An 18,346-nucleotide genomic window follows, 5' to 3' on the forward strand; every position below is an offset into this window, starting at 1 on the left:
TTCCTTTCGTCTTCAGCCAGGACGGAGCCTTGGCGTCCTTTGCTGCCCCCTTTGTTTCCTTCCCTCCTTTAGCGCCTGTCTTAACTGATGCTTTGCCCTTGGCCCCAGCCGCCGACTTCGCCGGCGTCTTGCTGGTGGTCTTCGCTATGACAGGCCCCCTGGCCTGAACCTTAGCGGAAGTCGTGGTCGCTTTGCTGATACCCATCTGGGACGCACCCATTTCAGACACAGGTTCAGGAACTTCCATGCCAGGCTTCGCTCCTCCGGGCTGCATCTGTGACACTGGCTGCATCTGTGACACCGGCTGCATCTGTGACACCGGCTGCATCTGTGACACCGGCTGCATCTGTGACACCGGCTGCATCTGTGACACCGGCTGCATCTGTGACACCGGCTGCATCTGTGACACCGGCTGCATCTGTGACACCGGCTGCATCTGTGACACCGGCTGCATCTGTGACACCGGCTGCATCTGTGACACCGACACTGCCTGATACGCACTACCCACTTGGGACAACTGGATAACCGGGGGTTGAACGGGTACACTCTGTTGATTGTAATCCACCGACTGCCCGTTCATGATTGATAACATCATCGTTTGTTGTTGAGGCTGCTGCTGCTGCTGCTGCTGTTGCTGCGCTTGCATCTGCGGCATCATCGATAGAACAAAGGGATCAGCTGTTGAAGTAGGTGGCGCCACAACCGACAAAACTAAAGCCTGGGCCGGCGGTAGGGGTGGTGGAGGAGCCATCATTGACACAACAAGCGGCTGAACAGGCTCAGGTGGTGCCATCATTGACAGAATTATCGGCTGTGGTTCTGGGGGCGGCGGCGGCGGTGGCAGCTGGGTCTGCGGCATAATTACCGACAACACCATTGACTCACTCATGGTAATTTGTGCCAATGAGAAAACGATAACAGTACGTCTTTACGCTTCGCGTGGTAACCGTCGATTTTACTTGAACAGCTGCTGTTAAGGCTGTCACCAAACACTAACTTCGACGTTTAGCCCAGCAGCTAGATGGCAATCTTCTTTACTTGCTCTACGATTCCAAATTATCGTATTTTTGAGCACGGCCAAAAGCCCGACAGTTAGCACTCACTTCGGCGTTCGTTATTGGCAGCAGACTGATGAGCTATATCCACGCTGTGATCTTTTATCGACATTCATAGTGGCTTCGATATGCAAAGTAATATTTTTCCTTCTTATATGGTCCCATTTGTATTAGTGACTACGAATAAATGGGGCACACCCTGTTGTATAGCGCATTCAACAACGACTAACGCAAAAGAATGAATATATCACTACAGACCTAATTATCTTATAATAGTTACACTTTAAATATTTATGCTATGCGTCCACACCAAATAGCAACTTTACTTAGAATTATCAATCCGTGCAACAAACAATTGAGTAGCTATGCCATCAGACATACTACTGTACATTGCAAACGTCCTAGAATAATCTGTCAAGTAATAATAGGAGAACGATATATATCTATGCATAGATACACATAAATGTCTCTTTTGCTTTGAAAGCCGCTTATAAGGAAGCATAAGACAGGACGTATGGAGTGATTCCTTGCGAAATAATAGGTGGATGGGAGCAGTGTAACGACAGGGTAGCTAAATGCCAAACCATAAACACAGGAGTGACTCCTATTGAATTATCATACTATGAGAATGCTTCCCTTAATCAGCCAAAAGCCGGAGATTTGCCTGACCCTTGCCACGCTATGTTTGTGATTTCGATTCCTGACGTATGGCGTATGCTCGACGAGATTTGTGTAGAGATTCAACGCTACAAACGTTTTCAGACCATGAGCACACCTGAATATGCAATATTTCGAGCGCTTAGAGATCATTTGGTGACAAGATATAATTAGCTGGTCTAAGGGAACGGCAGGTCTCGCTCTAAAAATCAGCATACGCAAGACTGCAATAGCTTCTGCAGAATAGCCTGCCCTCGAAGAAGCTATTAAATGAGTCCTTTATGAAGCTTCGTGAATGATACACCAGCTGAAGTACCGCTTTTAAATTTATAAAGAAAAACATCTGAACAAGGAGAGATGTTCAAATACGTTTATCAATCACTGCGACTTTGCAACTTAACACAAATTCAAAAATAATGTAGAAAGAAACAAGTCGATGAAGGTGAAATAAGATATGCAAGACTGCTATACGTAATTGTTACAATATGATATCCCTTTTTTTGCGGCGCTATGGAAAACAGACATCTTAGCACCCCTATAATAATCCTTCTTCACCGTATTTAAAAGGATACGATTAACCTTACCTTTGCAATTAGCAGACTACTGTTTGTGGGAGCCATTGACGTTTGTGGACGATTATTTATATATCAAAGGTTCAAAATGTTGAAATTCAACTCAGCCATTATCCAATACGCTCACGTAAAACGAGCCTCCACAAACATTGTAAGTTCCCTTTCTTTCGATATTAACGGTGTATGTCATTCCGGCTTCTGAAAGATCCATAAAAGGTTTCTAGAGAAAGCAAATCGGAAAGCAAACCTCATAGAGGGCTAGAACGTTAATTAAAACGGTCTGACAAGCTAGTATTAGAACAACTGGATCTTTCATATAAAAATAAACGACCGTTTTAAAGAGCACAATATCCGTTGCCCATAAGGTCGTCCAGATAAGGTCTAAGAGTCTTTTTTTGCCTCTTTGATGCTCATCGACCATTTTTAGCCCTTACATTTTTAGGCCTGTTGTGAATCCAAAATGGATTTTTGTTCAAATTTTTTGTATGTAGCGCATTAAGGCGAGACAAACGAGGTTATAATTACCAATATTGCTTGACGCATGCCTAGTACTAAACAGGAGTGCTCTGAAAATGAGTAGTGAGCGGCCTAGATCCTAATCAATATGAATGATGGTCATATTGAACAAACACGGCCATCAGGAACGACACTTCCAGCACATGCAAACAAATTATTATTGAGATCTCTGTGTTTGTCGACAGATACCTCATCAGAAAAAGATGCATTAAACATGTCATGTATGATTTTAGGAACAGTGTCTCATACCGAACATACGGTGTCACCACAATGGCTCCATGCTATCGGTTGGCTATGAAGGCCTAATTTAAATGAAAGACTTCAGTTAAGCCAGTGAGAATCGCATCGCTAAATGCTATGAAAAATAAACACGACGTGGTCTTAGGAGAACTGCAACCTAGCGAATGTAGAATTAATCGTATCACGAATCAACTATTACAACAGGCTGATGAGAGGATTACCGTGTGTAGGCAGGATTGTTGGATGATCTAAATAGGAGAACGGCATACGTTGAGCAGGGACTTTAGGGCATACGTAAAACAAATATTGCTAATGGACTGGTTAAATACAAAAAAACAGAACTTTGAAACGAAATAGCTGCAACAAGATAACGGATTTGGTGCTGCCGTAAAGGTTTAGGTCTACAGTTGAACTATGGTTTATGTTACGCTAGATGTGACGCAGATTAAATGTTGTGACGGGCTAAAATAGTGATGAACTAGATGGGGCGGGCAATTTAACAAGGTAACTATTAATGTGTACTCTACCCATAGTCATCAGTAGACTAGAAGTTGCATCAATGCATCAGGCATGAACAACGTCTGTGAGTCTATTAACAATGTATAGTAGATTGTAAGAAGACAAGCGTTAAACCGAAGACTGCCGGAGCAACTGGCTAACTAAATATAGGAAACAACAGGAGATAAAGATGGCACAGGAGGACCTTAAGAATCAGTACCTGCGGAAGTGAATACAAAGTGAAAATACACCTCAGGCACCGCTACACGATTGAGTACGTTCAAAAAGACTATGTACGGAATTAGCAAGGCTTTCAACTAGATGTAATAATACGCTGGTGCGCAACACAGGTACGACAGCCGTCCCTGTAAGCCTTGATTGAAGCAATATTGGAAACCATTCCAAGTAAAGATCGAAGAATACGAAGGCTTGGGTTTAGTGGGTAGGAATCCCATAGCAGCAAACAAAAAACCTAACAGGAAATCCTTATCTGCATGATGCCTTAGCCTTGACTTACCTTAAAAAGGTATTAACGACTCAGATGAAAACCGATGATGATGATGATGAGAAGCAAAGTCAAAATGTGTTTACAACAGCCTACCCCCGTTGAAGATACAATTAATGGTGTATTAATTTTTTTATTTCCAAAGTGGATCTTAAATACATAGTCATTAAGTATAATACACATTTGATTACCATTGGTTGGATATAAGCGATTTTACCGCAGCTTCTGTTCCTGGCTACACTTATGAATCTCGTGTACAGTTTGTGGTCTAGTTAAATATTAACGCACGTGTAAGCGGACGAGTCAGAAAGACCTAGGGCGCTCTATAATGTAGTATTAATATCCGTCAATGTAATTAACTAGTTGCTCTAAGATGCAATTACACGACGATTCGTTAGTTAAAACATACGACAAAAGAAATTAGTTGGACATTTATCTCCATAGCAAGGATCAGCTATTTAGCAACGTAGGGAATAGAGCAAAGCTCATTTCTCAACTTCCATTCGATGCTAGCTATCGGCTCTCGGTGTCTTCTGCGTACTCTGGCCATCAATGTCGTCAGCTTTAGCAAACCAGGTAAACTCAGCTAGCTTAGTTTCGCAACAATCCAACTGCTTTATCTTAATGTTTCATCTTATCGTTTAAATTGAGTTAGATTTATGTCTGGTAATATTACATTTGAAGCTCAGTCAAAAACGACCCTATCCGGACCAGCATAATACAGGAGATTACCGTGCTCAATTATAAAACTCATAATAAACCAAATATGTCCTATAAACATCAATGCCAAATCTATAAAAGCTTTCTAAACAACGAGAAGATAAAGATCATATAAAGAGCACTGATTAATCCTTCAACATCTAATTCATAAATACTGTCTAGTTAATAACCAAAGACAATGGAAGACAGGCCATTCTCTATTCTATTTTTATCTCTCTCTATCTAGTCTCTAGTTTATACAGGTTTACCACAAATGAATTAGCTGCAAACATATGAACAATAAGACAATATAATAGTGAAATTAAAAAAAAAATTAATATCTTGGAAAATGCTAATCATTTCACTACGAAGTTCATAAAGACTTGATTATTTTTATCAGTTGAATTGATTACTTCGAAGTTTGTCATCGGTATCATTGTGTTATGGTGTAGACTGCTATATTCTCTGAGTTTCAAAGTCCTTACATTTTTTTGAAGAGATTGATTAAAACAATGCGCGATTTATAGGACACCAAGAGGTATTCGATGAATCGTTGCATATACGGTACTTCCAAACGAAACAAGAATTGTACCATCTGGCGTAAAAAATACTTTCGTATCATCGAGTACGTCAGACAACGCCTGTTTGCGTGGTTTGTCGGCATAATTTGTTCTTTAGGTTGTGGCTACCAGGTTAGTATAATATTATATAGATTCGCCAATGTCTCTCACACTTTACCTGGTGCTGAGCAAGTAACTTACTGCCAGTAGGTGTATATTCTCATTTGCTATTAGTTGTTATTTTATTAATTGTCAATATGACAAAGCATTGCATAAATGCACTCTGTCGTTTTTACTAATTTATTCATTAACTGTACATATATTTATAGTTTACGAACATGAGTGTACTGTGTAGTTATATTCGATTTGTGCTTATTTAGGTCCAATCAATAAGTGTCTGACAACGTAGACCGCTCTATAGTTTTTAGGTTATATACATACACTCATTCATCCTAACATCGTTGTGAGTAATAGGTATACATGAAAATTTTATACACGCAAATACCTTTACGAAAAGCACAACTAATCCTATTCGACCAATGATATAACTATGAATAGGTTTATACTGCGTTGCGCGCATACCTCGCTTATCCGTCGCTCGTATCACCTGCTCTTATTAAAGAAGCTGCTGAGTTTCCAGGAGTAACCGTCTGTCCGGAAAATTGGTAAATAGAATAACGCTTTTCATGTACCAGCACCTTCTGTATGTGGTGATGAGAAAGTTACACACACTAAATTGTTTGTTGTTATGACTTGTTGCGGGGGCACGAATTTCCATACACAATTAACAAATCGTGTAGTAAATGCAAAATGCTCGTCGTAAGATTGTTTCGTCCTATATGATCAAGTTAAGAAAAGGTATGACTTCTATATTTTGCTAGCTATCAGCTTATACAGCAAGTTTCATAACTAATTGTTAAAACTTTGAAATGACCGAACTTGGTAGAATCTGTATTATTACGACCGAATCATAATTTTGTTCGTTGAGCTTCGACATTTTCCAGTGAAACAAAATTTAGGCATAAATGCAACTGTCTGAAAACTACCCCATTTTGACTGAGCAAGCGAAAACATATTCGTGTATAAGTGACCCTGCGCCTTTGTCTAACGCAATTTTCTTTAATTCTGGTTTAATAATGATTTCACCATACTTTCGTCATTTAGCTCTAAAATGTACTGGAATCTTGAAAAACTTGTTGTAATACGACCAGTAAGTAAACTAAACAAAGTATCAACTATTTCTAATATACTTCCAAATCCTGGAGAGATATTCGATGAATTCAAGCAAAAGGTCCACTATTATTATCATGTGTTTTTTGTATCTTAATAATCTAGGTACAACATGACCAGACTCTGCCAATACTGGCCTCAGAACTGCACACGGAAAGATGTAAGTATTTGTACCATCAGTTCGGCAATTTTCTGATACATTTATGACTCACTAGTGTATGAAAAGAAATTACTCTGATGAAAACTAGGAAACCACTAACACAGATTTTTTAGATTAGGTAGGGTTTTAGATTTTCTCAGAGTCTGCGAAGTTCATGGTCAGATGTAAAAGCGGTTCATATGCTCAAGAGTTTTTCTATTATATTACTTACAATTCGTATCGTATTCAACTTTCCATCTCGTGATTTTCCTTTGATACATTTTTTATGTGGACTTTATGTAGATGCAGCTGCACTCTGTTCCCAAGTTCACCATCATGAATGAGTTTCGATTTTACGGTCAGCCTACAATTGAAAATTTATTCAAATGCAGGATGATGAGCCGCTCGGAAGTCTGCCCAGCTTTCGACTGCGTTGAATTGTTCGTAAGAAGAACTAACTATTAGGCTAAACAACGGTAGTCTATCTATGAGGCTAGGAGCCAGTTACCCGATTTTATGTTTACTTAGAGCCATCAGATTTTGATATTTGAATGATGTAGTTTGCATAAAAAATAATAAAAAGCTAAATGCAATTAATAAATATCAGCTAGTGAAATATTTGTGTGGAAATATTTAGTCGATATCACGACTTTTATTTGTCTGTCAGTTAATCTTCCTCTAATCTACACGCTAGCCTGAACCGTGCCTACTTCAAAACGCCAGCTCGGTTATGTTTCGTCTTTGATACGAGTCAGCTGGCAATGGATCATACCTTTCATCGTTGTCCAACTCCTTGGCTGTATGGTAAGCAAATAATAATATCTCAGCTTTCCCAGCTTAAGCTTTCAAAACGTATGAAACCTCTCAAACACTCTATCAGCTTGCTCTGCATACCTGTGCATTATATTTGGAGAAAGCGCACTTTTCCACAATCAATAAATAATTCGTCTCCTCCAACCACGCAAGGATTAAATACTTTTGAGTATGCTTCAAATGCTAACAAACATACATCTGTAGAGTATAATATTCATATAACTGATACACACATTGTTTCTAAAATCTAGAACTTCAGATCGAGCTACATTGGAACGAAACTACAGTACAATCGTTCTGGGGCGTCGGTTCCATCCCCGTTTACGTCCACCAAGCGCGTACCAATCCTCCCATCGGAATTGAAGCCATCTCCATGTTCCAAGATATTCTTGTTGAAGCGTCAGTCACCCAGGTTCCTGCCAGAAAACGAGGCTTTTTATTTTGTTTAATAATTATGTTGTAAAGCAACTTAATGTCAGTAATTGTTTCCTCCATATTTAACGGCGTTTTTTATTCGAACTATCGATATTCATTAAAGAAATTAGCTGTATTTACTGCACATCGTCCTAAAATTGTACTTTTATTAACAAAGGACTAAGACACCAGGTCAAATGACTATGTTTGTTGCTGGGATTAATTGTCACGTGTCTTGGCCATAGACTCCCTATTCTAGATTTCGTCTGGACATAAAATCTAAGACCCTGAAGACTAGATTCAATAATCTCACACTGACTGTTAGAATTATTACAAGTAATAAATTAATTATTTAAATAAAGCAACCGCTTTTGGATGAAATACCTGAAGTTCACATTTAGACAGCCAAATAGGCGACCCTCTGTGACCGTAAGCGCTAGGTTAGTGGTGTCGCAATAATAAAAGAAATAAATCAAAATAGAGATTGAAGGTATACATATTCTTAATATATTTTTTGCTATATAAATAAATAAATAATTATTTGCGAAGTATAATGTGAATAATGATACGTCTTCAACTCCATTAGCACAGAGCGGGTGGCAATCCTTTAGATACAAATCAAAACTTAGCTGATCTCACCAGCTTCATATCATACAAGGTATATCCTATCATAAAGCATAATTATCGTTGCTCGTTTTAATGGTACATGTCATGTGAACTATGTATCATATTAAACACTAGCATACAACAGTTCGTTTACCCCGACCGTTTCACACTCAATGTGAGGCTTACGACAAGGGACCTTTTCGACCTGAATGGGGCGGCTACCATACACACGCTGGATGTATCCAAGAGTGCCAAATGCACCTCGAGCAGGAGGTAAGCGAGACAAAACACAATAATATGCCTGTTGTATGCAATACCGCGGCAATTCTTTGCTGCGGTAATAATACGATAGTTAGGAAGAAAACGGTGCTGGAACCCAAAGTATTCAAATATTTTTGGAATAGAAAGCATATAAGTGTTGTTTTGTAACCCCAGAGCATCATTCAAATTCGAATGTCACACCTCTTAATTGAGATATACCCTATGTATTGATGAATCAAAGGATCTGATCGAGCACTTGATGTTACTTCATTGGCACGGAACTTCACTGAGCTGTCACTATATTCATTAAAGAAAAAATACTGACTAGATGACATACCTTTTCCTATAGATTTGCAACTGTAGTCTGCCACATCACGAGTATTCAGTCATATACGGCGACAGGCTATGTGGCTACCAAGTACAGGGTAAATATGGCGGAATTTTTTAGTATGACCATGTACGAAAGCATTGCAACCAATTTGGTTCTTGAGATCTATGGGAAAGATCATAATATCTATGAGTTTTTACGAATCTTGGAAACGGACGAGCATTTCCAAAGCGTTTTGAATAATTTAAATAATTACGAATTATATAAAATATTATGGTAGTATATATATCATCGAGCCTTGTATTCTTCGATTATCGCAAGGACTTGAAATGTTTTTTTTTATAAAGACTAATCGGCATCAGGGTTCAGGAAACAGGCTTGTAATCGTTATTGAAATGTATGGTATTTATAATTCTCCTTTAGAAACATGCATGAATGCCTTGAAAATAAACGGATCTTATGACACGTGCCAAACAAGATGCCACCTCGGCTGTTTGTAAGTATTGCTGTAGTCTTGTAATATATGATACGCGTATGAGATAATAATATAGATAGGAATGCTTAATAATATCGGTATAAAGAAATGCCTCGTAATGAAATATAAATGATTCTTCAGGAGCTTCAGGTGCAGCAATTTTGTCAAAATATATATTTATTGAATGTTTTGTTTGAATTGAAGAATTGTTTGAATGCTTCAAATGCAGGCAAACGAGATATGACGTTCGTCTTTCCGGCATCGACCGGTATGAACGGAACGAGACTGATATGTGAGTTACGTTTCCGTGCAAACATTGGCACGCAAGTCAGAACTATTTGCTTTGGGTTTATGAACTTATAGAATTTATGTTCACGGCCTAAATTCATAATCAAACATATGTTTTCCGATATCTATAACCAAGGAGAATCAGTTCCGGAAAAAGCTTACGGGGCATATCGCGCAGCCATATTTTGCGTACACTCCAGCTACAGATTATGCAAATGCGTGTGAATATTTGAAGGTCGGAAATATATAAACTGGAATAATACTGAAGTTTTATCATTAAAGTACGTGTGGTACAGGTTGTAATGACAAGCTTTAAATTTGGAAGGCGACTTCTTTTTATCCTGTGTTAATCTTTCACCTTAACAAACCTACTTAAATAATAATTAGGATAATGCGTACATATACGTGCTTTGCCTAACAAATAGATTGACACTGTTTTGTTTTGACTGCAATGTTTTTTTCTTAAATATACCTTTTTGATGCAGGGTTAGATTGCCATTGTTTTATATCAAGTCGAGCCATTTAAAAGAGGTAAAGAGTGGTAACTAAAAAATATATTATTTAATCTATTTATATTTTTAATCTGATAATTTTACGGTCTTGATTTGAACAATGATACTCAAACCTGCAATCAAGGTCCAAACTTCCGATAAAATTGTGACGGGTAAAAAAGATAATTACAAAAACAGCGGTATAAAGCACTCGATAATCAGAAGATGAAACAAAAACAAATAACAAAAATGAACGTTACCTGCGCATCAACCTAATAATTCTGTTTTACAGACATCGTGCAACCTTAATGCTATCATTCGGATCCTCGAGCGTGGAATATTTTCGATATGTACAAACTATTGGGGTACGTATCTAAATCTATTACAGCCTGCTATTCGATTACTTTTTCAGGATTGGATATGCAGTATTTTGACATGATTAATAGGCATAAATTCATCTTATTCATTACATAAGTCCTATGGAGGAAACTAGGAAAATCCGTTAGGTTTACTTAACTTTAAAACAATTTTTCAAACTTAGCCATCTCGCAACGACATGTTACATACGTTTGAGAGCTCGATTAAGCAAATCCTTGATCTGCTTATCGTACGTGTGATACGAGTATACACCTAACTTGAATTAAATAAAAATAATATATATATGAGTTCATACAGTGAAATTGATTATTGTATTGATGTTTGTTGTACGTTATATTTTAGCCAGAAATGGTTTTAGGCTACATCGGCAGTTACATCGGAATCTGGGCCGGAGTCTCTTTACACGGACTATTCCAAATCATCCACGATAAGATCCAAAAGTGGTGCTGCTGTTGACTCTGTCCGCAAATGGGAGCGAACTGCTGCCGCTGATCTGTTTTTTTCTTTTTTATTAGAACTTGCTTGCAATATTAGTCTAAAAATAAAGAAGAAAAAGAGAATTATTGTATACAAGGTGGCAGATTTTCTCAGCTGTTCTAATTGCATAAGGGTGTTTACAGCAAGAACTGGACAAATATCGCGAAATGACCGATAGTACACATCAAATTGCGTTCAGATTAATCTATTAAATCCATTGGCGTTATAAAATGGTAGATCATCATCAAACGACTATGGTATCAAACGACTGTTGACAGATGATGATGGTTTGAAGTAATATAAGAATCAATTCTAAACTAAAATCCAAGAATATTAAATTTAGGGTTCAGTGGCTGACAATACCCTATCAAAGGTGTAGTCTAATCTGTATAGTCCGTTAGTCTTTCGACTTTTTTTTGAAAAGGATCACACCTAACTACCTGTTTCATAGCATCTACGATGCAATGATTAAAGAGATGTCTTTGCAACCCTCTGGCCAAGCGACTCTGTCATAAAGTGATTCGGTTAACAGATAAATTGCGTTGACAAGTGTTTTTGTACACATGTTGAAACCTTTTAATATATGACAAACGGCGTTGCTAATTTCGACATGCACTGTTTGCGAGGAAACTTGGATTTACGAAGTCCAAAGCACGATGCAGAAAGATAGAATATGTAATAATTTTTTCAATAATATTTTGCGGTTTCCGTTATGTGCGCAACGTTTGGGTACACAAAACACAGTAGGTCGTATTACTAATTCGAGACATTTTATACTGTGACATTTTTCAATAACTGGACAGCGAATTTGAGCTCATTCTGTATTCGCCATAATCCGCGGTTATGCCCAATCTTCAACTAAGATAATATGACAAGGTTTATAGCTATTCATATATATTACTTGTATATATTGTAGGTCATATAGTGTAATCTCAGGTTTGTAATGCAAATCATTATTAATTCTCTAACTTCAAACTAAGCTTTTAAAAACATTCACAAGGAAGTGAACCAACTCGAATAATTTACTATTTAGATCATAAGTTCTATGAATGATTAACAGAACAACCAAATAACTTTGGAACGCCTACTCACCAAGATTATATATTTATAAGGTTTTGCTTCAATAAAATGTGCTTAAATGTCATGCGACTTTGTAAGGGCTATTTATTACAGCAAAATCAACATCGGTTGTTAATAAGCACACTAGATATTGGTTTGAATGTCAAATTACCGCTATTAGAAACAGGCAACCCGTTATCATTCCCAATGGCTTTTACTTTCCAGTACATTTTTAGGTAATTAAAAACTCTCCGCTCAGCTCAAAAACAGGGTAACCCCTATACATAACCTGAAACGGCATTATTGTGCGGTTTTTGCATAAGACATCTGACTCAAAGGTAATGCTTACCTACAGTACTACCGGACATGAAACATTTGCTCACCATTACATAGTCAGCATCCAAAACCTAAACATGTTACACCGTTTGCTCATCGGCAAATTATTTGGCAAGTTAAAGGCACACAAAGCTGTGTTTGTGTTTAATCAGTAATTTTTTTTGCTATTAGGTTTGATAGGTTTTTTAATATGTCTAGATGTAAAAAAGGCTAACGGCAATTTTTTAATCTACGAAAAGCTTACTAAAGGTAAAACAATTATGAGGAACCCTATGGAGTTATGTTTTTGCGTTGCGCTAGTAGAAATATAAGATTCATAACTAAAAACCTGATTTTGTTTATAAAAACCTTTACCAATGAATAGTCCTACCAAAAGGAGAAAACCTATATATAGAATATATTCTCATAACCCACCGTTCTCAGGATATCTGAGTAAATGACATTTCCACCACACTTCATAAATGCATATTCTGAAAACTATGTAATGCGAAAACTAGTCGTAGGGCTCAGGCACTATTAATGACATCAACTATGCACAAAAAAATCCTGAATCATTTGAGTTAAAAATCTTTGTTAGCTAGCGAGGTGAACCGCCATGCCCTGTGCCAGACATCAGTAAATTTACTTATGTGTGTTTGGTATCGACAACATGAAAGCCGTCAATTAGCAGACATCGAATCATCTTTATTGGTTTCCGTTTGTATACAAACATCAAAATATAAACAACATTTAATAATTATTCTAGGCAACAATTGACTGCCTATTCTTCTGAGTACTGCAACAGGGAGTCTGATTTGTATTGTTGAGTGAAAAAAATTGATATTTGTGTTTGTAGTGGCGGTGAGTTGTTAGGTGCAGTTGTGTCTACTTACGGTAGTACAACGATGAGTTCCAGTCATTCAGCCGCGAAGGTTTGTATACATGCAAAGAATAGTAGATATGGAAAAGGTATTCGATTGCTTCGAATTCAAAGGCGCATTCGATCTTCTTCGAGCTGGCACATCACTTCTAATTTAACAAAGAGCACATGACTGTTTATAAAGCTGACATTCGTACAAAATATTTGAATGCAAAGGCTGCTGTAGAGCACTGAATGTTGAAAAACAGGTGTGAAAACGTCACATGCGTAAAGTGAAAATATAACATTTTCAACGTATTTAGTCACAACACAATAGTTGTTTAAAGATATTATAGTTCTTACTTGACACGTATTGATTTAAATTGTTGTCAATCAATGAGTACCAGTTTTCGTTCGTTTAGCAACTAGCAACTAGGTCTGGTTGTTCAAGGTTCATCTTATTATAAATGTAATATAGCATAATTATTAGACATCGTCTAATTGGATGATGTGCTATTTGGGTCGCTTGATGTCGCACCGTACGACACTTGTGTAATTATCATAATAATCAGAATAAGTGTGATTATCGGTTATTATTTTGCAGGTTGGCGAAATTTTCACTGCTGCGGGTACAGCCTTTACGCAGTTAGGCGAACTATCTATGCAGCTATACTCTGACACGGATCAAAATATAACGGGGTAAGCAGAGAATGAGCATATCGGTGATTATGGTCACCATCAAATTCTGCAATTTAGTTCCTTTCTTATCTCATGTGCACATTTTTTAGATTTAGGAGTGACTTTATTGAACTGTAAACTGGAGTTAATACATAGCTGCTGTGAACTAAAGTCATACAGCTGTGGAGTCCATCGGCTGTGGACTAGATTTAAAAATGAAAATAACGCGCTGTAAGTCTACATACCCTTCATAAAAACACATTTCTTATACAAATTTCCTTTGGTAAAGGTAGTATTGAGCACAGTGGTTATCATATTCATCTTCAGTTACAATGTAAGGCGCATTTTGAGGTCAAAAAACCTTTTGACGTGCTGATCATTTAGCCTCTCGTATTGCTTCTTTATAAGGAAATTTATTTTGATCATATTTGTAACCATTGAACCATACACATTCTGCCAATTTGTGCTCCTTTCAGAGGGAAGTGGACAGATGAAGAAATAGAGATGCTCAGAAATGCCGTCAAAAGGTTTTCCGAGGATTTACAAAAAATATCCGAGAACATTAAAAATAGGGCGATGTAAGTACGTTCTACAAGGGTCCTTCTTAAAGTAGTGGGTTAAACTTATACACTCATAAAACAAAATATAAATGTTTATCTATACTCGAATAATTTTACTTACACTAGGGCTATAAATGTAATAACGGCCAAACTTTGGCTTAACCGGCCGGCTTTGATAACTGCACTCGGACAAAACCTGATATATACGTACAAAACTTAACTGCTCTTCGTTTCATACGTCTACTATAAATGTAGTTCACAGATTAAAAACAATATGAAACGAAAAGCATATGAAAGTGCCGGCGTAACAGCGGCAATCAAGAAGACTTCTACGGGAGCAAATAGCACAAATGCAGCCACGACTGCAAAAGCAGGGGTCGCAGCAACGAGTACCGCAGGGCCTGCAGCGGTCGGGTACGTTAATTACTAGTCACATGTACTTTTACTTATAATAAGTATTACAGCATACTTATCCAGAGTATTTTGGCTAGTGACAACTTGTTTCTCATTGCGTAGCTACGGTATTAATAACTTAACACTTTAGCACTGACTGACTCATCAAGTGTTAAATAATAAGAATACGTATTTTGCTTTAACTAAGCTACCTACTACGCCGCCATGTTTAACATGACCGTAGATTGAAGAAAAAACCTGATGATCGTTTTCGTACTTACGTTCATTTCTTATAACTGGTGTCGCTGTGTCAACAGCGGAGTGTCTTCAGGTGGCGTTATCACGAGTTCTAGCATGCCCAGTGTCAAGCAGGAAAGTTCTCAACAGGCTGCGCTTGCAGCAACGATTCTAGCCGCTCAACAAAAGCCGTCAGTCCATAGTTCCACACATGCTCCACCATCGGCCGATCTCACCCTTAACATGCTTAATGCCACACACGAGCACGAAGTAGACTCAGTGGTGGGTGTCGGTCTTGCTGGACCGGGACAAAAGCTTCAGTATGCTGATGACTCGAATTAATTTTATTTTCCGCTCTTGGTAGTCGGGCAGTGGGCTAGCGATGGGCATCGTCTTGTACATGTTCATAGTAATAGGCGGTGGTATAGATACGGTTGCAATGGAGTGAGAGAATAGATCTTATATTCAGTTTATAATCGTTTATGATCCTACTCCCTTACAGTGAGGTTAGTCAAGAAATGGCCAGAGGCCAACCAACGCTCTGGGGAATGATCTTATACCTATTACGGTACCATTACATATGGTAAGTGAGTTGATTCCCTTTTTGTCACTTTAATAAATCTTAAAACAAAATTAAAAATTGTAAATGCCCTATTTATAAGGACATACAGTCTAAAATGTGTCGCTTTCCATTGGAGGTACATGTCTGTGGATTAAAATTTGTTTTAGATACTGTAAACTGGGTTGACTTTGTAACAGCTCAGGTGGGTTTGGTATAGTTAAAACCTATTAAACCTCACGCTTAAAGTAGATATTCACGCAGGTATCAACTTCATACATCAAACGGGCTGCGAGTTAAGCCAATTTGAACGTTATCCGGAACTTTCGTTATATGACCAAGTTTGTCTTTCGGTTTTGTTGACCGACTTAATGCCGTATGTAACATGCCGAACACGTGATTAAAATGATAATAAGCATGTATAAATTTTTATTTATTTAAAAGCATCAGATAATAGAAATTTGGAAATATTCTACGATAGTGATGGGCAGCAATTAGCGATTCTACCGATTATTGCGAAACTTGGCAAGCGTTTGCTTGGTGTGAATATAATTTTAGACTCTGTTACATTGTGTGTAGCCACGCTGAATATAGACTTACCGCTTCACCACGCAAGACGGATAGATTTAGAAGCTTGTGTATCCTTAACATATCGTGTAAGGAAGTTCTAGTAAGCAAGCAAGTGCTTAATTTGGATTTTGTCGCAGCCTAGTCAATAGTATAAATTGGCGCTGTTCAAGTTCTTGAAAAGGGAAACTGAATATACATATATATATTTCGTCATTAAACTTTCGACGAAACGACTTTTCAAGACTTTCAAATGCAGAAAAAGTGTGCTAAAGTCATTCCAGTTCACGGTGTTGTTGTGGGCGGAGCTGGTCACTTCGTACAATCAATGCAAGGTCGACGTGAGAATATTACGTTAACTTTTGTGCCTCCATACTGGTGTGACATTCGCTAGAAAGTACATCTCTGGTTGACCTTAAAGGTGAAATTTTGTTATATGGCAAGCGTGTTTCAATCGATTTGTTCACTTTGTCATGGCTATTTCAAAAGGATAGAATTCAGTTGACTTTTCGGGTCAGTGGAGTGAACATTCATAGTTGCTAGCTTATGGCTGAGTGATGACAGCCATGTACGCTAGCTCTGGATGTATTTGTAAATCACACGTATATCATGCAAGATGGAGTTGCACAGTGTAAATGTGTAAACAAACGTAGATTCCTTTAGCAAATATATCTATGATTATTATCATTATGATCGCCGACAAAGCAGAACTGACAAGGAAGTGTGAATATCGCACATTTTGTAACTATAAGATTAAACTAATTTACGTTTGTTAATAAAGACGAGTTAACAATTTCCGTTTATTTATACGTCGATTCATTGAAGCGCAGTATATTTTTACGAACGTGATAAATATGTATTCTCATAATAGGCTTAAAAAATAGATAAACATTTATATATCGCATGCTTGACGTATTCGCTTACCAATTCATCTCGAAGTAGCTGATGCTCAAAATCCCACGTTAAGAAAAAAAACACGAAAACCGTTGTTTAGATTTAATGATCATATCGTCTTACCAAATCTCCACTTGGTCTAATTGATTGCCTATGCTCCTGTACAACATACTGTGTAAATATAGAATAATATCGTATTTTCTATAAGCGCAAAAAATACCACTGTGCTAATAAGGAAGTGTTTATACATCAGTTTATGCAGTTTTTTTCGTATGTTACTATAAATATAAAATGGATATATATTGAAAGAGCGTCCACCACGTCTTGTTACGGCTAGCCCAAGCGAAGGGCAGGACGCTGTTGCAACATATGTATTTGCGAATTGTGTATATATGTGATTAACCTAGTAAATAAAAAAAGTCAGTTATGCGCATGCATGTGTTTGTATGCGTCATAATCAAAACAGTGATTGTGAGAAATGCGAAACAATAGAAAACGAATAAATCAGTAGCAGCGATTTGTAAGCTAGTTACTTGGATTATTCTGAATCATTACTACCCTCATCCTAGTTTTCTGAAATATCATTCAGTCAGGTACACCAGTGTTCAAGGAATCAATATATATACTGAAACAACAAGAATTTTCCAAAAGGACCAGAAGAATGTATACTTAAACTGTGGCAGTTTTTAAAAATAAAACGATGGTTGTATTTAATCCACAAGTGTAGATTATTAATGTGATTCGCTTGAGCTTTTCAAATGATCTCTCGTTGCGCCTATTATTTAATTTGTCGCGCATCGAAAAGTCAGAAAGTAATATTGTTTATAGAGTGGATGAAACTTCCTTCCTTATTGTGTTCACAGCTATTTTTTATCATTATTTCATTTATATCATCATCAAAATTTTCCGTAACATTATCAAAATTATTTTTAGTAAATAACAATACTTACTGTTTGTGTAGCCAGAAAAGGTTATGTCGTGGTCACACAGTGCGGGCGAATTTAGTTTTCCTCAACATGTAGT

At 37.5% G+C, this 18,346-nt stretch overlaps 1 protein-coding gene and 1 long non-coding RNA gene across 7 annotated transcripts; one reads left to right on the forward strand and one right to left on the reverse strand.

Annotated features, from left to right (window-relative positions):
- Positions 1-7,289: 7,289 nt before the first annotated feature.
- LOC111260008 (uncharacterized) lies at positions 7,290-13,208 on the reverse strand. 2 transcript variants are annotated; one of them, XR_002679988.2, is made up of 3 exons: positions 13,012-13,208; positions 11,101-11,260; positions 7,290-7,900 (listed from the first exon to the last, which is right to left on the reverse strand). It is a non-coding gene; the product is annotated as an uncharacterized LOC111260008 (long non-coding RNA). The 2 variants fall into 2 exon arrangements; XR_002679987.2 differs by having other exon boundaries at positions 9,103-11,260.
- Positions 13,209-13,319: 111 nt separating this feature from the next.
- LOC111259982 (uncharacterized) lies at positions 13,320-18,044 on the forward strand. Of its 5 annotated transcripts, XR_015310799.1 has the most exons (7): positions 13,320-13,508; positions 14,040-14,134; positions 14,590-14,691; positions 14,929-15,087; positions 15,384-15,585; positions 15,806-15,886; positions 16,127-18,044. XR_015310799.1 is itself a non-coding variant. In XM_022832414.2 (6 exons), the coding sequence occupies exons 1-6, from the start codon at positions 13,482-13,484 to the stop codon at positions 15,806-15,808; spliced, it is 588 nt and encodes a 195-aa protein (XP_022688149.1). In that variant the 5' UTR covers positions 13,320-13,481; the 3' UTR covers positions 15,809-18,044. The 5 variants fall into 5 exon arrangements, 3 of the variants coding, with proteins under 3 accessions (XP_022688149.1, XP_022688138.1, XP_022688156.1); XR_002679976.2 differs by having other exon boundaries at positions 15,384-15,886; XM_022832414.2 differs by having other exon boundaries at positions 15,806-18,044.
- The last annotated feature ends 302 nt before the right edge of the window (positions 18,045-18,346 follow it).

Source organism: Varroa jacobsoni, unplaced genomic scaffold (assembly GCF_002532875.2).
Source record: "Varroa jacobsoni isolate VJ856 unplaced genomic scaffold, vjacob_1.0 scaffold_38, whole genome shotgun sequence".
In the NCBI taxonomy this organism is placed as follows: domain Eukaryota; kingdom Metazoa; phylum Arthropoda; class Arachnida; order Mesostigmata; family Varroidae; genus Varroa; species Varroa jacobsoni.

Excerpts from the sequence above, each read along its gene's own strand:
- LOC111259982 (XM_022832403.2), top strand. The coding sequence starts at position 13,482 with ATGAGTTCCAGTCATTCAGCCGCGAAG. Across the intron at positions 14,692-14,928 it reads AACATTAAAAATAGGGCGAT|TTCACAGATTAAAAACAATA; the intron begins GTAAGTACGTTC and ends CTATAAATGTAG. Across the intron at positions 15,088-15,383 it reads GCAGGGCCTGCAGCGGTCGG|CGGAGTGTCTTCAGGTGGCG; the intron begins GTACGTTAATTA and ends CTGTGTCAACAG.